We start from the raw sequence: 24,929 nt of genomic DNA on the forward strand, positions 1-24,929 counted from the left end.
CTAGTTACTTAAGGTAACCAGGGTTACACAGATACTAAGCAGTGAGGCTGAGATCTGAACCCAGGCAGGCTGGTACATGAGTTCATCTTCTTAATTACTAAGTTGTGCTATCCCTATATAGTGGTGTCTACCATATTCCTGCTGCATTTCTAAAGTAAACTTTTAATTTCAGATTTATAAAAATGTTACAGATAGTACAGAGAGTTTCCATATATGTGATATAGTTTCCCCCACTATTAAATCTTACATTATTATGGTATGTTTATTATAATTAACAACTCAATAGTAATACATTATTATAAACTTAAGTCCATACTTTATTCAATTTCCTTAATTTTTATCTAATGTCCTTTTTCTGTTCCGGGATCCCTTATTACATGAGATCATGTCATCATGTCTTTTTTTTTTGAGATGGAGTCTCACTCTGTCATCCAGGCTGGAGCGCAGTGGCGCAGTCTCGGCTCACTGCAAGCTCCGCCTCCTGGGTTCACGCCTTTCTCCTGCCTCAGCCTCCCGAGTAGCTGGGACTACAGGTGCCCGCCACCATGCCCGGCTAATTTTTTGTATTTTTAGTAGAGATGGGGTTTCACTGTGTTAGCCAGGATGGTCTCGATCTCCTGACCTCATGATCCACCCGTGTCAATCTCCCAAAGTGCTGGGATTACAGGTGTGAGCCACCGCACCCGGCCATGTCATCATATCTTCTTAGGCTCCTATTTATTCTGACAGTATCTCAGATTTTCCTTGTTTATGAAGACCTTGACAGTTTTGAGGTATACTAGTCAGGGTTTAACAGGTTTCTCCCTACTGTTAAGGTATATGCCCCTTTTACATAGCGTACTCTTTGGAAGGAAATCATTATGCAGAGCCCACATTTAAAAAGTGGGCACTTAGGCTCTACCTCCTTAAGGGCAGAATATCTACACAAAATATTTGGAATTCTTTTGCATGGACAATTTGTCTCTTCTCTCCCATTCATTTATTTATTCAATCCTTTATTTATATCAGTACGGACCAGGGATACTTATGTTACACTTCATGTTATAACTAAATACTAACAGTTATTTTGCTGCTCAAATTATTTTGAGCTTTGGCCATTAAGAACTCTTTCAGGCCAGGCACGGTGGCTTATGCCTATAATCCCAGCACTTTGGGAGGCCGAAGCTGGAGGATCACCTAAGCTCAGGAGTTCAAGACCAGTCTGGACAACATGGCGAAACCCCATCTCTACCAAAAATACAAAAAATTAGCCAGGCATAGTAGCATGTGCCTGTGGCCCCAGCTACTTGGGAGGCTGAGGTGGGAAGACTGCTTGACCCCGGGAGGCAGAGGCTGCAGTGAGCCGAGATCATGCCACTGTACTCCAGCCTGGGTGACTATACTCCAGTATAAGTATAGTCCAGTATGAGTATACTCCAGTATGAGTATAGTCACGCAGCGTGACAGAGTGAGACCCTGTCTCAAAAAAAAAAAAAAAATCCTCTTTCAGTTGGCTCCTATATTCCTTTTGACATAGTTCCATCACTGTGTTTTTGTTTTTAGCACTTCCTTACTTTCTGGCACTCATTTTGTGTATTCCTTGATCTAGTCCTAGAAACAGCCATTTCTCCAAAGAATCTTTGTTCCTTTTATTAGAGAATGGTCTGGGCACCAGGTGTGTTCCTTGTTACTAGGTTGTCCTTGCTTCTCAGTCCTCTCAAGGGACAAAGCAAGGAAATATAGGTGTGCATAATAAACCAAGTATATACATATATCTATATATAATGTGTTTCTATATGCATTCATTTGTATCTATATTAAACTAGAGTTCATACTACTAGCTCCAACTCTAATCTATTACCACACAGATAACTCCAGCCTTCCCTTCTTGCTTGTCTATAGCCTTCTACTCCAACAGTAAGAAACCTGGTTCCCATCATCACCATCCAGTTAATAAATTGTTCGAGTCTAGTACACCTGTATAGTGGTTTCAGAATTATTACCCCATACTGCCACAGGAAACTTTATCAACTGCAGTATAGTGCTTATGTACAGTTCCCATTGCCTTTAGTCTTACGGTCTCATTTCCAAAGTTACTCAGGTCAACACCTTTTCTCTGGCCCCCTTCAGTCAGGTTATTGCATACATTTGTAATACAGTTAGATTATTTTGTCACTCTGCATTCCATCCTGGAATCCCCACACTCCTGATATCATTTTAAAAATTCTGAACATGTTAAATTCCACTCTGTGCTGTACATAACACATGCATGGTGTCATGTACCCACCATTATAGTCTCAGACAAAATAGTTCCACCACCCTAAAAAAATCCCATGTGACTGATTTAAATCTCTCCCTTCCCCAAACTCCCTGTTTCTGTTACATTTTCTAAACAGAGAATGTACTGTATATCATTGCTTCTCATCCTTTCCCCTAACAACATGTTCACATTTATAAATATGTGATCTCACTTCAATCCTGAGTGTTCCCACCAAGCAGATGACTGAGTAAAACTTAGAGAAACAAAGTGTTGGCTGGGCACGGTGGCTCACACCTGTAATCCCAGCACTTTGGGAGGCCAAGGTGGGCGGATCACTTGAGCTCAGGAGTTCAAGACCAGCCTGGGCAATGTGGTGAAACCCTGTCTCTACAAAAAATATAAAAATTTTATTTAAAAACAACAACAAAAGAAAGCGGCTTGGTCAAGATCTCAGGGAGTGATGGTGCTGGCACTAGAACTTGTAGCTTTTGACTCCTGGTATGATGCTCTTCCCGCTAGACTATTCTTTTGTCTTTTCAGTAGAGAGTGGCATGGTTATGCAGAGAGACAAGAAGAAGAAAAAGAAGATGAGGCAGACATGGTGGTAAGTGATTATTGAAAGCATATATTATTAACAGAAGCTTTTAAACTAAAAGTATAATAAAGTGGAATTTTAGTTCTGCAAATTAGGTGAACTTTATACTCCAAAATCCTTGCTGCTATCAACCACCCCTAAATGGCTGGATTAATATGTTTTAAAAAGAAATCTTATTAAACATACCCCTGAGCCAGCAAGAAAGAGAAATACTCAGAGACCAAAAGCTCGCAAAAGTCCAGAGCTGAATGAGCACTGAGGTTAGCAACCACCCAAAGCCTACAATGTATAAAAAACAAAATGTGTCACAAAAATTGATCTAAATAAACCCAAGTTTGGTTTAACAATAGAAAGTATATCAATGTAATTTGCCACATTACCAGATTAAAATAAAAAATCATATAATGACCTCAGCAGATACAGAAAAGGCATCTGATAAAATTCAACATTCGCTCATGATTAAAAATCAAAACTTTCAGTGACTGTGAAATGGAAGACAATTTCATTAACTTGATAAAGGGTAGCTGCCAAAAACTTATGATGTCATCCTTAATGGTGAAATATTAGAAGTATTCCCTTTATAAACATGAATAAGACAAGGATGTCCATTATCAATGGTTCTACTCAACACTGCAATGGAGGTCTTGGCCAGGACAGTCAGAAAGGAAAGAGAAATAAAAAGTAAAAGGTGGAGGAGGAAGTAACAAACTGTCACAGTTTCCTAAGGATATGATTATTTACACAGAAAAAATTCCCTAAACCCTACAAATGACAATTATTACTATTAAATGGAAAGTTTGGCAAGATTGCCAAATAAAAGATCAATATACAAAAACAGACAATTATATTTTCATATACTAGCAAACATATAGTTAGAAAACCTAATTTTAAAATATACTATTTAGCAAGGCACAGTGGCACCACTTGTACTCCCAGCTACTCAGGAGGCTGAGGCAGGAGGATGACTTGAGCCTAGGAGTTTGAGGCTGTAATGCACCATGATCACACATGTGAATAGCCACTGCACTCCAGCCTGGGCAGCACAGTGAGACCCTACTTCAAAAAAAAATACATACACACATCCATACACACACACACACATCATTTATAACAATGACCAAAAATATGATATACTTAGGAAGTTGTAAAATATGCAAGTCCTTTAAAGAAAAAATTATAAAACTTCACTGAGCCACTAATGAAGATCTAACTAAATAAATGGAGAGCTACATAGTGACTCTTGAATACAATGGGTTTAAACTTCATGGGTCCACTTATATGAGGATTTTTTTAACCAAACTCAGATTGAAAATACAGTATTTGGAGGATGTGAAATCTGCATATAAGGAGGGCCAACTTTTCATATACTTGGGTTCCACAGGGTCAACTGAAAGACTTGAGGATGTGTGGATTTTGGTATATGCGGGCATCCTGGAACCAATCTCCCTAGTATACTGAGGAAAGACTCTATAGTCTTCATAGATAGGATTATTTGATATTGTAAAGATGTCAGTTCTCTTCAAACTGATATACAGATTTAATGCCATCCCAATCAAAATTTCAATAAGGCTTTTGGGAAGCCCAAGCTGATTTTAAAAGGTATATGAAAGTGTCAATGGCAAAAAAGAAATAAGACACTCCTAAAGAAGAGGAGTAAGATGGAACACTTCCCCTACCAGCTCTCAAGCCTCATGATAAAACTGCAGTGAATAAGTGGTCACTTATCACCCCAGGGACAGAAAAATAAGATAATGGAACAGAAAACAGAGCATAGAAATAGACTTGACCAGATAGGTAACTTGATCTACAACAGAACTAGCACCACAGATCTGTGAAGAAATGAAGAGACTATTCAATAAGTGGGTCTGGAACAAGTGATTATTCATATACAAAAAATAATAATAATGAAAGGATCTCTAATTTATACCATACCCTCAAATCAATTTCATCACTGACTGAAGACTTAAGTGGGAAAGTTAAAACTTTAAAACCTAGAAAAAGAATAAGAGGATATCTTTATGACCTCAAGTTAAGCAATTCTTAAACAATAGTCAAATTATAACCATAAAAGGAAATACTGACTACTTTTACCACATTTAATGTGAGCTTCTTTTTTTATATAGTATCAAATAAGCCACATATTGGGAGAAGACATTTGTAACACATATTATAATGAAGAATTGTTACGGAGAAACATGCAGAAACATTCTAAACTCAAGAAGAAAAAGACACACAATCTAATAGAAAATGGGCAAAAGTCATGATCAGGCTTTGCACAAGAATGAAAACAGGAATGCCTAGTGACATTAAAAATAGATGCTCAACTGTATTTATAATATGGAAAATGCATAAAAATCATAATATGATAGTCTTATATTCACTACATTGGCAAAAACTTAAGTCTGACAATACAAATGCAGGCAAGGATGTAAAGTAATGGGAAGTCAGCTAACAGGATAGAAATTACTATAATGACATATAGAGTCAACATGGTATCACCTAAAAAAGCTGAAGGTGCATAATATGGTTTGGTTGTGTCCTCAACCAAATCACATCTTGAATTGTAGTTCCCATAATCTCCACATGTCGTGGGAGGGACACAGTGGGAGGTAATTGAATTATGGGGGGTGGTTATCCTCATGCTGATCTTGTGATAGTGAGTTCTCATGAGATCTGAGGGTTTATAAGGGGCTTCTCCCCTGCTTCACTCTGCACTTCTCCTTGTTGCTGCCATGTGAAGAAGGATGTGTTTGCTTCCCCTTCTGCCATGATTGTAAGTCTCCTGAAGCCTCTTGAGCCATGTGGAACTGTGAGACAATTAAACCTCTTCCCTTTATAAATTACCCAGTCTCAGGTATGTCTTTATTAGTAGCGTGAGAACAGACTAATATAGTAAATTGGTACCAGGAATGGGGTGCTGCTGTAAAGATACCCAAAAATGTGGAAGCAACTTTGGAACTGGGTAACAGGCAGAGGTTGGAACTGTTTGGAGGGCTCAAAAGACAGGAAAATGTGAGAAAGTTTGAAACTTCCTAGAGACTTGGAGGGCTCAGAAGACAGGAAGATGTGGGAAAGTTTGGAACTTCCTAGAGACCTGTTAAATGGTTTTGACCAAAATATTGATAGTGATATGGACAATAGAGCCCCCCACCTGAGGTCATCTCAGATGGAGATGAAGAACTTGTTGGGAACTGGACTAAAAGTCATTCTTGCTATGCAAAGATACTGGAGGCATTTTGTCCCTGCCCTAGAGATCTGTGGAACTTTGAACTTGAGAGAGATGTTTTAGGGTATCTAGAGAAAGAAATTTCTAAGCAGCAAAGTGCTCAAGAGGAAGCAGAGCATAAACGTTTGAAAAATGTGCAGCCTGATAATGCAGTAGAAATGAAAAACCCATATTCTGGGGAGAAATTCAAGCAAGCTGCAGAAATTTGCATAAGTAACAAGGAGCCAAATGCTAATCACCAAGACAATGGGGAAAATGTCTCCAAGGCATGTCAGAGAACTTTGAGGCAGCCCCTCCCATCACAGGCCTAGAGGCCTAGGAGGGAAAAGTGGTTTCCTGGGCTGGATGCAGGGCCCTCCTACTGTGTGCAGCCTCAGGACTTGGTGCCCTGCACCCCAGCTGCTCCAGCTGTGGCTAAAAGGGGCCAAGGTACAGCACAGGCCATGGCTTCAGAGGGGGCAAGCTCCAAGCCTTGGCAGCTTCCACGTGTTATTGGGCCTGCGGGTGCACAGAAGTCAAGAACTGAGTTTGAGGAACCTCTGCCTAGATTTCAGAAGATGTATAGAAATGCCTGGATGTCCAAGCAGAAGTTTGCTGCATGGGTGGAGCCCTCATGGAGAACCTCTGCTATGGCAGTGCGGAAGGGAAATGTGGGATTGGAGCCCCCACACAGAGTCCCTACTGGGACACTGCCTAGTGGAGATGTGAGAAGAGGGCCCCCATCCTCCAGACTCCAGAACTGTAGATCCACTGACAGCTTGCACCATGTGCCTGGAAAAGCCTCAGACACTCAACACCAGCCCATGAAAGCAGCCAGGACAGGGGCTGTACCCTGCAAAGCCACAGGTGTGGAGCTGCCCAAGGCCATAGGAGCCCACCTCTTGTATCAGCATGCCCTGGATATGAGACATGGAGTCAAAGGAGATCATTTTGGAACTTTAAGGTTTAATGACTACTCTATTGGATTTTGGACTTGCATAGGGCCTGTAGCCCCTTTGTTTTGGCCAATTTCTCCCATTTGGAATGGGTGTATTTACCCAATGCCTGTACCCCCATTGTATCTAGGAAATAAATAACTTGCTTTTGATTTTACAGGCTCATAGGCAGAAGGGACTTGCCTTGTCTCAGATGAGACTTTGGACTTAGATTTTTGAGTTAATGCTGGAATAAGACTTTGGGAGACAGTTGGAAGGACATGATTGTGTTCTGAAATGTGAGGACATGAGCTCTGGGAGGGGCCAGGGGCAGAATGATATGGTTTGGCTGTGTCCCCACCCAAATCTCATCTTGAATTGTAGTTCCCATAATCTCTACATGTTGTGGGAGGGACCCAGTGGGAGGTAACTGAATCATGGGGGTGGTTACCCTCATGCTGTTCTCATGATAGTGAGTGTGTTCTCATGAGATCTGATGGTTTTATAAGGGGCTTTTCCTCCACTTTGCTCTGCACTTCTCCTTGCTGCTGCCATGTGAAGAAGGGTGTGTTTGCTTCTCCTTCCGCCATGACTGTAAGTTTCCTGAGGCCTCCCCAGCCATGAGGAACTGTGAATCAATTAAACCTCTTCCCTTTATAAATTACCCAGTCTCAGGTATGTCTTTATTAGCAGTGTGAGAATGGACTAATACAATGCACATACCATATAATTCAGAAATTAAGTACCTAGGTATAAACTCTGGAGCAACTCTTTGTGGCAGCAGAATTATAACACAGTCCCCAAGATACCCCCTCATCCTCTGCATAGTCCATCAGTGTGGATGGGACCTGTGAAAATGATGGACAGTCATCTCCTTCATAGGTTACTTTTATGTAAGACCTCATCTTAGCAGAGGAGGTCAGAGAGACATTCTCCTATTTGCCTTGAAGAAGCAGACTGCCAGGTTGTGAAAAGGGCCATGAGGCAGGGAATAGTGGGCAACGTCTCAGAGCTGAGGGCTTCAGTCCTATAGCTGCTAGGAATGGAATTGTGTCAATATCCAGTGAGGGTAGAACAGGACTGTGAGTCGCAGATGAGACCACAGCCCAGGCTGACACCATAATTTCAGCCTGGTGAGATCCTGAGCAGAGAATTAGGTTACGCTGTTTTAGGACTTCTACAGGAATTTGAGGTAATGAATGGGTGTTAATTTAAGCTACTAAAACTGTGGTAATTTGTTATACAGCAAAAGAAAACTAACGCATTCTTTAACGTGTGCCAGGAGACAGGGATAAGAATGTCTATAACAGCACTTTCCTAGAAATAAAAAACCTGAAAGAGGCCAGGTGTGGTGGCTCACGCCTGTAATCCCAGCACTTTGGGAGGCTGAGGCAGGCAGATCATGAAGTCAGGTGTTCGAGACCAGCCTAGCCAACATAGTGAAATCTCATCTCTACTAAAAATACAAAAATTAGCCGGGCATGGTGGTGGGCACCTGTAATCCCAGCTACGCAGGAGGCTGAGGCAGGAGAATCGCTTGAACCCAGGAGGCGGAGGTTGCAGTGAGCTGAGATTGCGCCACTGCACTCCAGCCTGGGCAATAGAGTAAGACTCCATTTCAAAAAACACAAAAACAAAACAAAAAACATGAAAGAAACAAAAAGCCTGGCTAGTAGAAAGGGGATAAATTAATTGTAATAAATTTATACAAGGAAATACTACACAGTAGTAAACATGAATGAATTACAGGTATGTCGTAAAATGTAATGTTGAGAAAAATATAGACAAGCTATAGAAGAGTACACATATATAATATGAATGATGTTCAAAAACATTTAAAACAATTTTTTATTTATCTAAAGAGGAAAGAGGGATCTGGGAACCAGCAGGGCACATAAGAGATGTCAAAGTTTTAGGTAATATTCTGTTTATTTTTAAGTTGATGATAAGTATATGGGTGTTCATTTTATAATTGTTATTTGTATATTATGCTATGATATCTGTAATATAGCATAAAAGGATTGATATTCTTTTGAATAAATATTGTCTAAAATAAGAGGGTGAGTCTGCGAGCTTTACTATCAATCCTTTAAACCTAAATCTTGCTGAAAACTTCGTATATGCATTAATATACTGTGTGTTCAGACACACATCATTAAAATATAGAGAGGAAAGAAAACATAAGAACCAAACTTGTGGTCAAAAGGTTCAATAACTTCAAAATAAATTTCTAAAAGTGACTTGCACCTGGACTACTACAATCACCTGCTAAGTGGTCTCTTATATTTCACTCTTGTTCTTGATGCTGCAGCCAAGTATCTGTTTAAGAAGAATGTCATATCACTCTAAGGGTTTTCCATCACATTTCCACAGTTCCACATGGTCTGACCCCTACGTACTTCTGAGATCTGATTTTATTCACTTTTCCCACATGCCCTAGCCACATAACAAATCCTAACATTCCTTAGCACTAATGTATAATGCTGATGTGCACCTTTAATAAAATCCAGGCATTGTTTCTTTGGCATCACATCATGTTTCCAATTTGTTTTGAAGAGTTTGGGAATATTTATCATGGTTCTGTTTTATTAGGATTTCACTTGATTCTTTTCTTTTCCTCATCCTTAATATCCACTATATCAGAAGTCCTATCAACTCTACTTCCAAAATATATCTTGAATCTTGTTCACTTCTTTCCATCTCTCCTGTTACCACTCTAGTCCAAAACACTATAATCTCTTACCTGGACGAATGCAATAGCCACCTGTCTCCTTACAATTATTCTTGCCTTCCACAATGTATTTTCCACTCTATAGCCATAATGACCTTTTTATAACACAAAATAGATCATATCACTCCCCTCTTCAAAGCCTCCTATCAGAATAAAATCCAAAATTCTTTACCATTGCCTACAAAGCTTAACGTCTTGCTCCCATCCGACTGCTCCAAGTTTACCTCCCTCCTGCACACTAAAGAGCCACACTGGCCTTCTGAGAGTTTTCGACTTCTTATTATAAGCCTTAGGAATCCTGAACTCAAGCATCCCTTTGCCTGGACTACTACTCTGGACTGTTGCAGATCAGCTCCTCCTCATCATTCAGGGCTCAGCTTACATGTGTTCTCTTTAGAAAGGCCTTCCCTGACCACTCTGGCTAAAGCAGGGTGTTCAACCACCCTCCAGCACATCACCCTGTTTTATTTTCTTCACAGCACTTATTGCTACCTGGAAATCTTATTTTTTCATCTATTTATTTATTGTCTATCTCCTCCCACCTGTAGGGACCCTGTCTATCCTGTTTACTGCTATACCCTATGCCAAAATTTTCCCCTGCACATTATGGATGAAAAACAAAAACATGTTGAACAAATGGCTTCCTATAGCTTAGTTAAAATTTGTCTCTGAATAAATGTTAAAGTTTAATAACCTGAGTATTTTATACATTTATTCAGTTATACTATGTTTCTTTAAACAAAGTATATGAACAAAAAGCATTTTATTAACTTTTGAATTAATATTTCTTCTTTCTTGTCTTTAAAATATCATGGCTAGGATGGTTAAGTATTCTGTAAACATAACACAGACAAAGAATAGAAAAAAAGAAGAACTAATATTTGTTCTATGCCCAAAACTAAGAGAAATCATTTTCCAATCATAAAACTGTATCTATTTATGCCATTTTACCTTCAACAAATGGAAAATATCTACTTCATAGGTAGAAGTCTTAAGGATTTAAGTTTTTTTGAACGTTATTAATATTGTGACTTCCTACTGATTTAAGGAATAAGTGGAGACTAAATCTGCATCTAAGCTAAAAGTAGCTGCTATTGCCAAGTATTGTGGTATATGCCTGTAATCCCACTATACATGCCAGCTACTCAGGAGGCTGAGGCGGGATGATCACTTGAGCCCAGGAGTTCAGCACCAGCCTTTGAGATTTCTTCTCAAGCAAATAAAATAAAGTTAAAAAAAAAAAAAAAAGTACTTAGCTGTTGATAATAGATTCTATATAAACATATTGTTTTTTATAGCCCATTCATTTATTCAACATACATATGCATTAACCACATTTTAGGTAGTGTAAAGCAGGGAGAATTATATTACTACTCAGTTTCTGCCCAGGTTAGTTGAGAAGACAGACAAATGACAATTCTAGAATAGTGCCACAACAGTATACACAGTAACATGGAAGCACAGAAAAGGCTACTAACCAAGCTGGAGGAGTTAGGGGAAGGGTCTCAGTGGAGCTGTGATACCTGGGATGAGTCTTGAGATCAACTGATAAGAGGAGAGGAAAGGAAGCTTCAGATAAAGAAAATCTCAAATATAAAGGCACATTGGCTTGAGAAAGTCAGCAAACATGTCAGAACCACAAAAGCAAACATGAGGGATGGCCAAAGAGATGAGGCTGAAAATGTGGGCAAGATAATGAAAACGTGGGAGATAATGAAGTGCCTGGTATTCTACCCAAAGAGATTCAGATTTTGTACTATAAGGTACCTTACGTGAACCCCTAGGGATTTTGTACACATATCTTCAAGGCTATGAGATTTCTGTAGGAGAAACCTTTCATTTTCAATTTGATAAAAATCTTTCAAAAAAAAAAGAATATTAACAAAAGGACACTCTGGATCATCTGAATGAGCACTTTTTAATTGAGTGCTGTCACAAGATTTGAATTCACACGTGTGTTTAGGAGTGTATTGCTAAACAAGTGGTGCTGTTTGTCATTGATACATGTTAATGAGAATGAAATGGGGACTACTGTATGTAAATGATGTTGTTTGTCAAGTAAAGGACAAATGAAGCCATGACATACTGAACAAATGAAGGTTTTGTGGTGATTTATATAAAGAAAAGAGGTGAAGGCATCAAGTAATCTCTCAACACAAGGGCAATATGGACAGACCTTTCTGTAAGGAAGGTACGCCACAGAGGACATTCATGATTAGAGCTTTTTAGGTCCAACTAAAGTCTCATTGCTCACAATCATTTGAATTTATTGGTTTTATAGCTTTGTTTCATTTAACTTGTAAATGTTCGGGTGTTATCGGTGTATAAAAGATACAACACACACACAAAAAAAATTAAAAAGACAAAAAACAAGAAAGAGACAAGATGAGGAGTTTATACCTAATTTTATCTTTGCATATATGTGACATACTAAAAAGGTTTTAAGTTAACAATGGAGGATCCTGGGTATCTTATTTGGGTATAAGAAATACTGCTCAGCCAGGCGTGGTGGCTCACGCCTGTAATCCCAGAATTTTGGGAGGCAGACGCAGGCAGATCACCTGAGGTCAGGAGTTTGAGACCAGCCTGACCAATATGATGAAACCCCATCTCTACTAAAAATACAAAAATTAGGTGGGTGTGGTGGCATGCGCCTGTAATCCCAGCTACTCGGGAGGCTAAGACAGGAGAATCACTTGAACCCGGGAAGCAGAGGTTGCAGTGAGCCGAGATCACACCATTGCACTCTAGCCTGGGCAACAAGAGCAAAAAAACTCCGTCTCAAAAAGAAAAAAAAAAAAGAAATTCTGCTATGGGCCGGGAGCGGTAGCTCATGCCTATAATCTCAGCACTTTGGGAGGCCAAAGTGGGCAGATCATCTGAGGTCAGGAGTTCACAACCAGCCTGGCCAACATGGTGAAACCCCGTCTCTACTAAAAATATTAAAATTAGCCAGGGGTGGTGGTGCGCGCCTGTAATGCCAGCAACTGGGGAGGCTGAGGCAGGAGAATCACTTGAACCTGGGAGGTGGAGGCTGCAGTGAGCCGAGATAGCCCCACCGCACTCCAGCCTGGGCAACAGAGCAAGACTCCATCTCAAAAACAAAAAAACAAAAAAAAAAGGGAGCCTGTCTAGGGGCTAGGGGAGGGATAGCATTAGGAGAAATACTTAATGTAGGTGACGGGTTGATGGGTGCAGCAAATCACGATGGCACATGTATACCTATATAACAAAACTGCACATTCTACACATGTACCCCAGAACTTACAGTATAATAAAAATAAATAAATAAATAAGAAATTCTGCTATGGGTGTTCGGAGCTGCTGAAAGAATGCAACAGGCAAGTGACAGCTTGTGCTTTAGGAAAATCACTCTGGCAGCAGTATGGAGGAGGGCTGGAATTAAAAGTACCCAAGTGATAGCAGCAGGAGGCAGACAAATCCTAGGCAGATGGGAGTGGGTCCCCAGTGAAACCTGACCTTCAAGCTGAAGACAGCTTAAAGCCTAGCTACATGTCCTGGATAAATCTATGGACCAGATCGAGAACCTCTCTTCCCATTTGGCGCACTTTCCTCTGATTGATCCCCACCCTTCACCTATTTTACATATACCCACCCTTCTCTACTTTGTTTTTTCACACTGTTGTGCCCACCTTTGAGTGGTGCCTTTGTTTTAGCCTCTTTTGCATACTCACAAACCAATCAGCATGCACTTCCCCATTCTGAGCCCATAAAAGCCCCAAACCCAGCCATGCCAGAAGACAGGCCACCATACTTTGGGTGGGGGACCACCCTTGCGTCCCCTCTTGGCTGAGAATGAAAGGAGTTAGCCAGCTTGCTTTAGGCAGACAGTAAGGGAAGCATCCCTGAAGAACCTACAACCTGCCCCAAAAGTGCTTACACCAGATGCTTTGTGCACATAAGGGAATTTGCACAGGGGGCTTGCCTAAACATGCCCACAATAGAAAATTCCATTCCCTAACACATGTGCAGTAAGGGAAATAACCAATATGGAGTAGCTCAGACTAAGGGCCCACGAGCACACTGGAAGGATGGGGTGGAGCCTCCAGAAATTTGCACCTTAAGCCCAGGTATTCAACTGTAAAGGGGGCAACCAGCAACCTGCTTTCAGGACCCCTTTCTTTACTGGGAGCTTTCCTTTCACTAAATAAATTCTACTCCACTCACTCTCTGGGGTCCACACACCTAATTCTTACTGATTGTGAGACAAAAACTCAGACCTAGCTGAGCTAAGAGCAAAAATCCTGCATCAAGAGCTGTTTTGTTGCTCAATAAAACTCTTCTCTGTCCTCCTCACCCTCCGATTGTTAGTGTAATCTCATTCTTGGACACAGGACAAGAGCTCAGGATGCCACCAAACATGGGTAGGAAGAAGAGAGTAACATGGTAGCTCTCTGCCCCACCAGCAGCGCCTGGTAGCCACCCTATGCAACAAGAAGCAGGGCGGGGGGCCAGGCCAGCCCCAGGGCCATGGGCGGGAGTGGGGTAACAGGACTGATAGGGCTGTTAACATGCCCCTGTTCGTCAGGCTGCAGACGGCAGATCTAAAAGAGCTGTTAGCATGCTGTAACACCCACCTCTGGGGCTTCTGGGTTGCCTGACCCATTTGGTTACCACCACCTTCCCCTAGTCTGGACTCCAGAGTCCACTGTGGGAGTCACTTGTGACATGCCTGGTCCAGCCACAAGCGGTGCATGGAGCCAGCTCCTGTGCCGGCACTTGGAGCAACCAGCTGGATACCACACAACTCTGCACTCACCAGCTCAGACACCCTCTCCTGCCAGGGGCTGAGCCCACAGTCAGGTGGCCACAGGATCCACACCTGCGTGCAATCCAGGAGTGGCCTAGTGGGCCAGTTGTGCAGGGCACCTCCTGTGGCAAGCCCAGCCCGAGCAAGGCCTGGGTAGGTCTCCAGCTGCGGAGGTCTCCAGTGGCAAAGCAACGTCAAAAAAAAAAATTCCTGTGTCACAAGTAAGGCAGAAATTAAGAGACTACTTAATAATGTGATAAAAAAATGGTGAGGCCCTAAATTACTTAGGTGAAATGAAGATGAGATGGATAAGAGAGTCTAAAGGACTTGGTTGTGGGTGAGGAACAGCAAAGCATCCAGGATGACTCTCCCTTGGTGACGACTTGGTGGTGAAATAAAGGCCACAGGAAAGAAGACAAACAAGTGGGGGCAAAGAGGAAAGAGAAATGAGAGAGTTGATGAATTCAATTCAGAAATGATTTGAATTTCATTTAAGCCAAAGAAAACCCAGTTATCTTTTCTGGGTTCCAGTTTTCTCAGTGACAGCTGCATTCATGAATTACCAAATTAACTATTGTAGCACTCTCTAAAAATATACAAAGCACTCTACCGTATGCTGTAAATAAGTCATGAAAAATCAGCAAAAGCTCGAGCCCTGAAGGAAATTCAGCAGGGTTAAAAAGAGATATGGCCAATTTTTACTAAACCCTTAAACTGTGACCCAACACACTCACCCAGTACTGTAAGTACTCACTTAATGTCATCAACAGATTTTTGGAAACCGACTGTAATCAAAATGACATATAACAAAACCATTTTTACCATAGGCCAATTGATATAAACAAAAGTTAAGTTCCTATAACATATTTCTGGTCACAAAAACATCACCAAACTCCTAAATACAAACCAAAACACTTCTAATATTAAACATTGAAATAAATGGGAGCTATACATACATTTAAGGAAAATTAATAAAAACAAGTAAGATAGTTATTTATCTAATTATTCCAGTTCAGGGTCGAGGGTGGCTGAAGCCTATCCCCTCAGCTCAGGGTGCAAGGTGGGAACCAACCCTTGGACACGACGACATTCCATCGCAGGGAGCACTCACACTCACACTCAGACAGGAAACACAGACAAGGCCAATTCATCCAGCCTGCACTGAGATGTGGGAGGCAGTACCCTGGGGTACCTGGTGAAAACCCATGCAGACGTGGGGAGAAGGGGCAAGGTCCACACAAACAGTAGCCCCGGTAGGAAATTATTATTTTTTCTCATCAAGTTATACAAAATGACACTGAACGATAAAATGCGATTCGAGGACCTGCTGTACTGTACTTTTTGCTCTGCCAGTCAGGTGCGATAGCTGGCTTTCTTTGAGCACCTATGAACAAGAGGTAGCATGCCCAAGTCCACGTGGGAGATACAGCGGCCCCACCCTTAAGGGACTTAGAGCAAGGCGGTGGGACACATGTGGTGCAAGCTTGCTGAAAGTTTAGTGTGCTGGGAACTTTGAACATACAGGCAGGGCTAGTTAACAAAGTATATCTTTTACTTAAAGACATCGACGAGGAATATCTTAGGCCGTCCAATAAGAATGTAAGCATTTCATATTTTATTCCCTATAAAGAAAAAAGAATGGAGGCGAGAGGAAATGAAATGAAGCAATTATCGCAAAACCAGTCAGTGTCCCCGCAGGCCACCCAAGGACGAGCCTCCGGGAAAGAGTAACTCAATCCCAGTTTGGAGGGTGAAACTAAGAGTGAAGGGGAAGCCAGCATCTTCCTAATACAAAAGTACAGTTTACCGTCCCCCTCAGCCAACGTGCGGCTGAAGGGAAAGCCGCGGGGCGTACCTTTAGCACGGGACGCTACTTTGGGGGGATCGCCCTCGACACAGCGCCCCTCCCGGCACCCGGCCAGAACCTCCCAGGGCGAAGGTCGGGGCCGAGAAGCTTGTGAGTACAGGGGCAGTGAGGGAGGGATCCCTCAGCGCAGGGCGCACACACGGGGCGGAGACCTGGAGGCGGCAGCACCGCGCCCCCAGGGCTCTGCCCAGCTAGCCACTCGCAGCACAGAGAAGCGCGCCCGCAAGACAGCGCAGCCTCCGCGGGCCGGAGGAGGCGGGGCCGCGGCAGGCAGAGGCGGGGCCGGGCAAGCCCTCGCTCCCCGCCGCCTGACGGGAATTGTAGTTCCTGGGAGAACTCACGAGGCACTGGGAACTACATTTCCCGGTGAGAGAGCGGCTCCGGCCGGCCGCGCGGTACCGGAGCGTCGCACTGTCAGCGGCCAGAGAGCCTGGGAGGGGCAGATCAAAAAGGGAGTGCTTCTTCCCTTCTCTCCGCGCTGTGGCGGTGCAAGCGGCTCTGCTTTCCCTCGCCCCGCCGTCGGGTGCTCCCTGCCCGCCTCCCCGTGTCAACTTTCCCTGGGCCCCGCCGGGAAAGTCTGGGCCTCGAAATTCGAAGGCAGCGGCGGCTGCCCAGCACGGGAGTGTGGGGCGCGCCACTCGGCGGCCCAGCCTCCCCAGGGCCCGGCCCGCGCCTCCATGGGCCCGACCCGGAAGCCCAACGTGTGCAGCCGGCTGAGTCGCCGGGCGCTGGGCTGCTTCTCGCGCGACGCAGGCGTGGTGCAGAGGACCAACCTGGGCATCCTGCGGGCGCTGGTGTGCCAGGTGACCGCCAGCCGGCCGGGGCGGGACGGAGGGCCGCGGGCGCCCGGCGGCCGAGCCTCCTGCGGGGATGTGGTTTTAACGCGCTGGGGCCTCCCTTTATAGGGTCACATGTGATGGGGAGGAGGATACAAGCCCGGAATCTGGGAGATTAGTCAATAGGTGGTAATAGGGCCACCAGCTGCTTTTAGTTTTACGCTTCTTATGTCTTACCTGGAAACAATTATTCTAAAAGTTGGTCACCTCATTAAGCCAAAACATGAGGGCAGAGTGGAGGAAGGATGCAAAAAGTTTTTAAATAATATAGGTGAAATTATGTTGCTTTGAAAATTTAAAATCTAACTTAAAAGTGGTCTACAGTGGAAGCCTAAGAGTTCTTTCCTGAACGGAAATTCTTTATGTCTTTTAGGAAAGTACTAAATTTAAGAATGTTTGGACAACTCATTCCAGGTCACCTATAGCCTATGAGAGAGGAAGAATATATTTTGACAATTATCGGCGCTGTGTCAGCAGGTAACTTTTTATTGATAATTTTGCTGTAATTCACCTCACTGTTGATCTTAACTATAATTTGTATAGAACCACATGCCTACATTAGTGCCTAGTGAAATAGAATGAAAAAAATGGGTCCAAAATAAGACTAGGCAGTAAAAAATGCATGTAATTTTAGACTCTTGTTAAATCTAAAGTTGCAGGTGTCATTTTTGTAAATACCAACTTAAAGCAAAACTACAGTGCAGGCAAAACCACCGATTGTTCAGAGTACTGTTTAGCGTTTAATCTACTTACACCACAGTCAAGAAATCCAGTTGCCAATCAAATAATTAGATGCTGCTTTGGAGAATTGATGGATTGTGTTTTGGAAGTACTTGCCTTTTTTTTTTTTTTTAGAGAAATTTTTTCAAGCAAAAGCCTAGTATTTAGAGATCCAAAATGTTTAACAGTCAACCTTATCCACAACTGTCCAACATGAGGGGGGAAGGAAAGCCACAATGCATCCCCATATACTCATTACCCAGATTCAAAAACTATCAAGATTTGCCACATTTGCTTTATCTAACCCACTTTTCCTTTTGCATGACCTCTTTTAAAGCATATTCTAAACATACATCAGTTTGCATTTTTTAAAAAATGGGCTTTTTTTATAGGCTTTATTAGGATATAATTCACATACCATATATTTACCCATTTAAAGTGTACAGTTCAGTAATATTTAATACATTCACAGATACATGTAATCACTACCACAGTTAATTTTAGAGCATTTTCATCACCTCAAAACAGAACCATGTACCTTTAAGCAGTCACCTCAGTACCACCATTACCCTCAGCGCTAAGCAACCGCTAGTCTGTTTTCTGTCTGTAGATTCACCTATTCTGTACTTTTCATATAAATGGAATCATATAATATATGGTCTTTTGTGACTGGCTTTTTCACTTTGCGTGTTTTCAAGGTTCATCCATGTTGTCACATGCATCAGAATTCCTTTATAAAGTTGAATAATATTGCATTGTATCAATTGCCACATTTTACTTATCCATTTATCAGTTGTTAGACATTGGTGTTTCTACCTTTTAGCTATTATAAATAATGCTGCTATAAACATTTCCATGTAAGTTTTTATGTGGGCATTTATTTTCACTTCTCCTAGATTATACCTAGGAATGGAATTGGTAGGTCATAAGATTATACTATAACTGCGTTTAATAGCTAGAAGAACTGCCATACACTTTTCTAAAGTGGTAGTACCATTTTATGTTCCCATAAGCAGTATATGAGGGTTCTGATTTTTCCACATTCTTGTCAACACTTGATGTGTGACTCACAGCATCTCACTGTGGTTTTGATTCCATTTTCCTGATGACTAGTGACGCCAGGCATCTTTTCTTGTGCATATTAGCCATTTGTATGTTATTCTTTGGAGAAATGTTTGGTTAGATATTTTGCCCACTTGTAAATTTTTTTTTTTTTACAAAAATCCTTATATATTTTAGATACAAGTCCCTTATCAGATATATGATTTCAAATACTTTCTCCCATTGTGTAGATTGTCTTTTTACTTTCCTGATGTTATTGTTTGAAACACAGTTTAATTTTTTTTTTTTTTTTTTTGAGACAGAGTTTTGCTCTTGTTGCCCAGGCTGGAGTGCAATGGTGTGATCTCAGCTCACTGCAATCTCCACCTCCTGGGTTCAGGTGATTCTCCTGCCTCAGCCTCCCGAGTAGCTGGGACTACAGGCATGCGCTACCACGCCTGGCTAATTTTGTATTTTTGGTAGAGACGGGGTTTCTCCATGTTGGTCAGGCTGGTCTCGAACTCCCAGCCTCAGGTAATCCGGCCGCCTCAGCCTCCCAAAGTGCTGGGATTACAGGCATGAGCCACCGCGTCCAGCCACAGAGAGGTTAATTTTGATGAAGTCCAATTTATCTAAATTTTTTTCATTACTCATGCTTTTGGTGTCATATCTAAGAATCCATTGCAAAATTTGCGGTCATTAAGATTTGCTCCTAGGTTTTTTTCTAAAGGGTTTATAGTTTTAGCTCATATTTAGGTGGTTGATCCACTTTGAGTTAATTTTAGTATAGGATATAAGGTAGGTATACAACTCCATTTTTTTTAACATGCAGCTATACATTTGTCCTAGCACCATTTATTAGAAAGACTTTTCTTTCTTCATTGCAAGGCCTTGCCACCCTTGTCAAAAATCAATTGACCATAGACACTTTTGGATTTATTTCCGGACGTTCAAGTCTGTTCCACTGATCTGTATGTCTGTCCTTATGTCAATACCACATTGTCTTGATCACTGCTGCTGTGTTATTTCTTCTTTAAATGCTTGGTGGAATTAACCATTGAAAGCATCTGGGCTTGGCACTTTCTGTTTTGGTAGGTTGTTCATTATTGATTACATTTCTTTAATACATACAGACTTATTCAAGTTATCTAATTCTCCTTCGGTAAATTTTGATAGATGGTGTCTTTCAAGGAATTCATCTAAATTATCCAAACTTGTGAGCCTAGACTTATTCATGATATTTCTTTATTATTGTTTTAACATCCATGAGATCGGTAGTGATAGCCACTCTTTAATTTCTCATATTAGTAATCAATTTTGTTGACCTTTTCAAAAAAACAGCTTTTGGTTTTGTTGATTTTCTCTATTGATTTTTGGTTTTCAATTTTACTACTTTCTGAGCTAATTTTTGTTATTTCTTTGCTTACTTTGGATTTAATTTGCTCTTCTTTTACTAGTTTCCTAAGGTAGAAACTTAGATTACGATTTGAAGTCTTTCTCCTTTTCTGCATATGCACTTACTGCTATACCTTTTCCTCTAAGCATTGTTTTTGTTGCATCCCACAAATGTTGATACGTTGTATATGCATTTTCATTTAGTTCAGAATATTTTTAAATTTCTCCTGAGACTTCTTTGACCCATGTGTTATTTAGATGTGTGTTGTTCACTCTGCAAGTATATTGGGATTTTCCAGTTATCATTGTTTTATTGATTTGTGGTTTAATACCACTATGACCCAAGAGCATACTTTATATTAGTTCTAGTCTTTTAAATTTGTTAAGGTGTCTTTTATGGCTCAGAATGTGGTCTACCTTGGTGAACGTTTCGTGTAAGCTTGAGAAGAATGTGTGTTCTGCTGTCGTTGGATGAGATATTCTGTTTGATCCAGTTGACTGATTGTACCTTTCAGTTTAAGTATATGCATAATTACTAACTTTCTGCCAGCTGGATGAGTTAATTACTGATGGGTATTGAAATCTCTATAATAGTGAGTGGATTTATCTATTTCTCCTTGCATTTCTATCCGTGTTTGCCACATTGCGTTTTGATACTCTGTTGTTAGATGCATATATATTAAATATTGTTATACCTTCTTGGAGAATTGACACCTTTTTCATTATCTTATGCCCACTTAATCCCTGGTAATTTTCCTTGCCAAATTCCACTTTGTCTGAAATTAGTATAGCTACTCCAGCTTTCTTTTGTTTAGTGTTTACACATTGTATCTTTTGCCATTCCTTTACTTTTAATCTATCTGTGCCTTTTTTTTCCCCCCAAAGTCAGGGTCTGGCTGTGTCTCCCAGGCTGGAGTGCAGTGGCACAATCATAGCTCACTGTAACCCCAAACTCCTGGACTGAAGCAATCCGACCATCTCAGCCTCCCAAGTAGCTAGGACTATAGGCATGTGGCTATTTTTAAAACAATTTTTTTAGAGATAGGGGTCTCAGTTGTGCTGTGTTGCCCAGGCTGATCTCATACTCCTGACCTGAAGTAGTCCTCCCACCTCAGCCTCTGCTGAGGATTACAGACACGAGCCACCAGAACACTTTAGGTATTTATGTCTCTCTCTACTTGCTCTTATGCTCTCTGAAGAGAAATCCAAATTAATTCTTATTGTTCCCCTATATAGTTAAGGTGCTTTTTTTTCATCTGGCTTCTTTGAAGATTTTCTCTTCACTTTTGATTTTCTGCAGTTTGAATATGCTTCCCAGATTTGGGGCTTGGTATCTGTCAGTTTTGGAAAATTCTCAGCCATTATTACTTCAAATATTTATTTTTCTCTTTTTCTTCCTTCTGGTATTCCCATTATGTGGATGTTATATGTTCTCCAATTTTCCTGTAATACTTGAATATTCTGTTCTACTTTTTCTTTCTTTTTCCTCTTTTATTCCCCCAGCTTGGGAAATTTCTGTTGACCTATCTTCAAACTCACTGATTCTGTCCTTGGCTGCATCCAGTCTACTGATGACTGTTAAAGGCGTTCTTCATTTCTCTTATGGTGTTTTTTGATTCTTAGTATTTCTTTTTTTTCCTTTTTTTTTTTTTTTTTTTTTTAGAATTTTTATCTGTGTTTAATTTACCCATCTTTTCTTGCATGGTGTCCACTTTTCCCAGCTCTGATCCTGTTAATCAGCTATTTAATTAATTAGTTTAGAAATGAGGTCTTGTGACTGGGTGCGGAGGCTTACACCTGTAATCTCACACTTTGGGAGGCCTAGGTGGGCAGATCACTTGAGGCTAGGAGTTCGAGACCAGCCTGGCCAACATGGTGAAACCCCATCTCTACTAAAAAAACAAAAATTAGCTGGGCATGGTGGCACACACCCATAATCCCAGCTACTCCAGAGGCCAAGGCAGAAGAATTGCTTGAATCTGGGAGGTGGAGGTTGCAGTGAGTTGTGATTGCATGCCACTGCACTCCAGCCTGGGTAACAGAGCGAGACTCAAAAAAGAAAACCCCAAAAAACCCCAAACAAACAATAAAAAACAAGAAATGAGGTGTTGCTTTGTTGCCCAGGCTAGAGTGCAGTGGCTTTTCACAGGTATGATAATAGTGCACTGTAGCCCCAAACTCCTGCACTCCAGTGATCCTCCTCCCTTAGCCTCCTGATTATAGCTGGAACTATAGTCACATACCATTGCACCTGGCTTAATCATAGTTATTTTAATTACTGGTCTGCTAACTCTAAAATCTCTGCCATATCTGAATCCAGTTCTGATGTTTGTTTTGTTTTTTCAAACTTTTGTATTTTGCCTGTTAGCATGCCTTGTCATTTTTTTGGTTGAGGGCTACGTATGATATATTGGATAGGCCAGGCACAGTGGCTTACTCCTGTCATCCCAGCACTTTTGGAGGCCAACGTCTGGGGTTGCTTGAGCCTAGGAGTTTGAGACCAGCCTAAGCAACATGGCAAAACCCCATCTCTACAAAAAATATCAACATTAGCTGGGCATGGTGGCACACACCTGTAGTCCCAGCTACCAGGGAGGATGAGGTGGGAGGATCGCTTGAGCCCAGGAGGTCAAGGCTGCTCGAGCCGTCCGCATGCCACTGCACTCCAGCCTGAGCAACAGAGCGAGACCCTGTCTCAAAAAATTTTACAAATTTAAGATATATTGGATAAAAAGAATTAAATAGGCCTTTAGAGTGAGATTTTATGTTTATCTGAGTAGGAGTTTGGCTATGATTATTGTTTGTTGTAGCTGTAGGTATTAGAGGTTAAAATTTCCTCTAGTGTGCTTATTTTTGTCTCCCCCATTGTTGGCTCCAGTGGCTTGTTCCTGGGCTTATGTTCCTGGAAAGCTGTAATTGTCAGTATCCACCTTTCTCTCCAGTTTTGGAGGCAGCAGTTTGCCCTGTGACCTGAATTCTCTGATGGATCTAAGAATAATTATGGATTTTCAGATTGTTCAGCATTTTTCGTGTTGTGAGGACAGACAGGGGTGGCACTTCCAGGCTGTTTTCGTCTTGGACCAGAAACCAGAATTTAGAGAGAATAGTCAGCTTTTGAGATTTGTTCTAACCCCAAGAGGGCTCTGTCATGCTATCTTTTTCTGGTTATTTCTGGCAAATTAGCCAGCCTACAATTTAGCCTGTATCTCCGCTGAGTCTACCAGTCTCCTCCCATTTGCCTTTCATCACAAACTCCACAGGTTTTGTTAGTGCTCCTAGGCCTTAACTTCTCCACACTCTGTTGCAAATAAAATTAGTTTTTCTGGAAAGAGCCACGGAGCTATCTGTTTTATGGCCTGCTTCTCCCCTCCTGCACAGTTTTTGAACTAAGGCTCTTTACCTGGTTGTGGGAGTCAATGCCATGCTTCTCTCTGAGTGACTCCCCTACTCTAGAAGCTGAGCACTTGGAGTTGAGGAAACACTGACCTCAGATCTTCCCACCTTGTCTCTCTCTCAGTGTAGAACCACTGTTTTCTAAGGAGGATAAGGCCAGTTAGGGCCTCAGTGTCCTCAGCTGTGCTACATCCAAGGTAGATCCTCCATCCCATGAATAGGGGCTGGGCGGAAGAAGGGACCCCCACCTCTTGACTATACTGACCCAAGACTCAGCCCCAGCAATAGGCAGCTGGGGACTGGATGAGAAATGCTGTCATCCCACCCCTCCTAGGAAGATAGCTCTCTGAGTGGAAGCTTGGAAAACAGGGAGCCTTGTACTCTTGGCTGCACCAGTCTGGAGTGGAGTTTCCATCTTGCTGAGCTGGGATTGGGAAGGAAGGGACTATGCCCTGGTTCAGACACCACTGACTCACTATTCTTACTGAGCAGTAGTAGGTTTTCTTGAATAAATGTTTCTTCATATGCTGTATGTCCCCGGGACCATTTGCAGAGACTTTAAATAGTTGTCCTTTTATGATTTTCACCAGTTTTGCCAAAGAGTTTGTCCACAGAGCTCTTCATGCCCTCATGCTGGAAGTGGAAATCTGGACATGTTCTTATCACGTCATTATCACACCTAGGAAAATGAGCAACAATTCTTCAGGATCATTTAATGTCAAGTTTATAACTTCCTGCTTTAACTTAAAAAAAAAAATTAAATTAGAGTAAGTGGTGTTGATTAGTGTTCTAATGATTAAATATTATTGAGTTATTTAATGTCCAATGGTGTTTTATCCACAGGTTATAATCGCATATGAAGTTGCCTTCATTCTTGTGAAACTGTTTGGTTTAAACTTTTGAATCAGTGAGAGAATGTCAAAGAGGTACAATAAAATTATCACCTGAAAATTGTTTCTCTTTCAACAGTAATTTAATTTCAAAGTTCATTTAAAAAAATGAAAAGGGGCTGGGCGCGGTGGCTCACGCCTGTAATCCCAGCACTTTGGGAGGCTGAGGCAGGCAGATCATGAGGTCAGGAGTTCAAGACCAGCCTGACCAACATGGTGAAACCCTGTCTCTACCAAAAATACAAAATACAAAAATTAGCTGGGCATGGTAGCATGCACCTGTAATCCCAGCTACTCAGGAGGCTGAGGCA

The 24,929-nt window shown here is 41.6% G+C and overlaps 2 protein-coding genes across 14 annotated transcripts in view; one reads left to right on the forward strand and one right to left on the reverse strand.

Annotated features, from left to right (window-relative positions):
• Window positions 1-17,243, reverse strand: part of METTL8 (methyltransferase 8, tRNA N3-cytidine) — a 126,383-nt gene extending 109,140 nt beyond the window's left edge. For 3 of the 10 annotated variants that reach the window (XR_008624540.2, XM_063595442.1, XM_034954484.3), the window contains exon 1: window positions 17,117-17,240. Coding sequence is in view for 3 of the 10 variants with exons in the window: in XM_063595442.1 (XP_063451512.1) it covers window positions 17,117-17,124 (8 nt within the window). In the remaining 7 variants the exon portion in view is untranslated. Of the gene's footprint in view, window positions 1-16,331; window positions 16,600-17,116 lie in introns of those variants that run through there. The other 7 variants (XR_010109473.1, XM_034954485.3, XM_034954489.3 and 4 more) reach the window with 5 other exon arrangements.
• Window positions 16,663-24,929, forward strand: part of DCAF17 (DDB1 and CUL4 associated factor 17) — a 50,821-nt gene continuing 42,554 nt past the window's right edge. Inside the window, exons 1-2 of one of the 4 annotated variants that reach the window (XM_034954482.2) lie at window positions 16,663-17,146; window positions 17,553-17,656. In XM_034954482.2, coding sequence (XP_034810373.1) covers window positions 17,021-17,146; window positions 17,553-17,656 — 230 coding nt within the window. In that variant the 5' untranslated portion in view covers window positions 16,663-17,020. Of the gene's footprint in view, window positions 17,147-17,414; window positions 17,451-17,552; window positions 17,657-24,929 lie in introns of those variants that run through there. The other 3 variants (XM_014344012.3, XM_034954483.3, XM_024928023.3) reach the window with 3 other exon arrangements.

The sequence above is a fragment of the Pan paniscus genome, chromosome 13 (genome assembly GCF_029289425.2).
Source record: "Pan paniscus chromosome 13, NHGRI_mPanPan1-v2.0_pri, whole genome shotgun sequence".
NCBI lineage: Eukaryota > Metazoa > Chordata > Mammalia > Primates > Hominidae > Pan > Pan paniscus.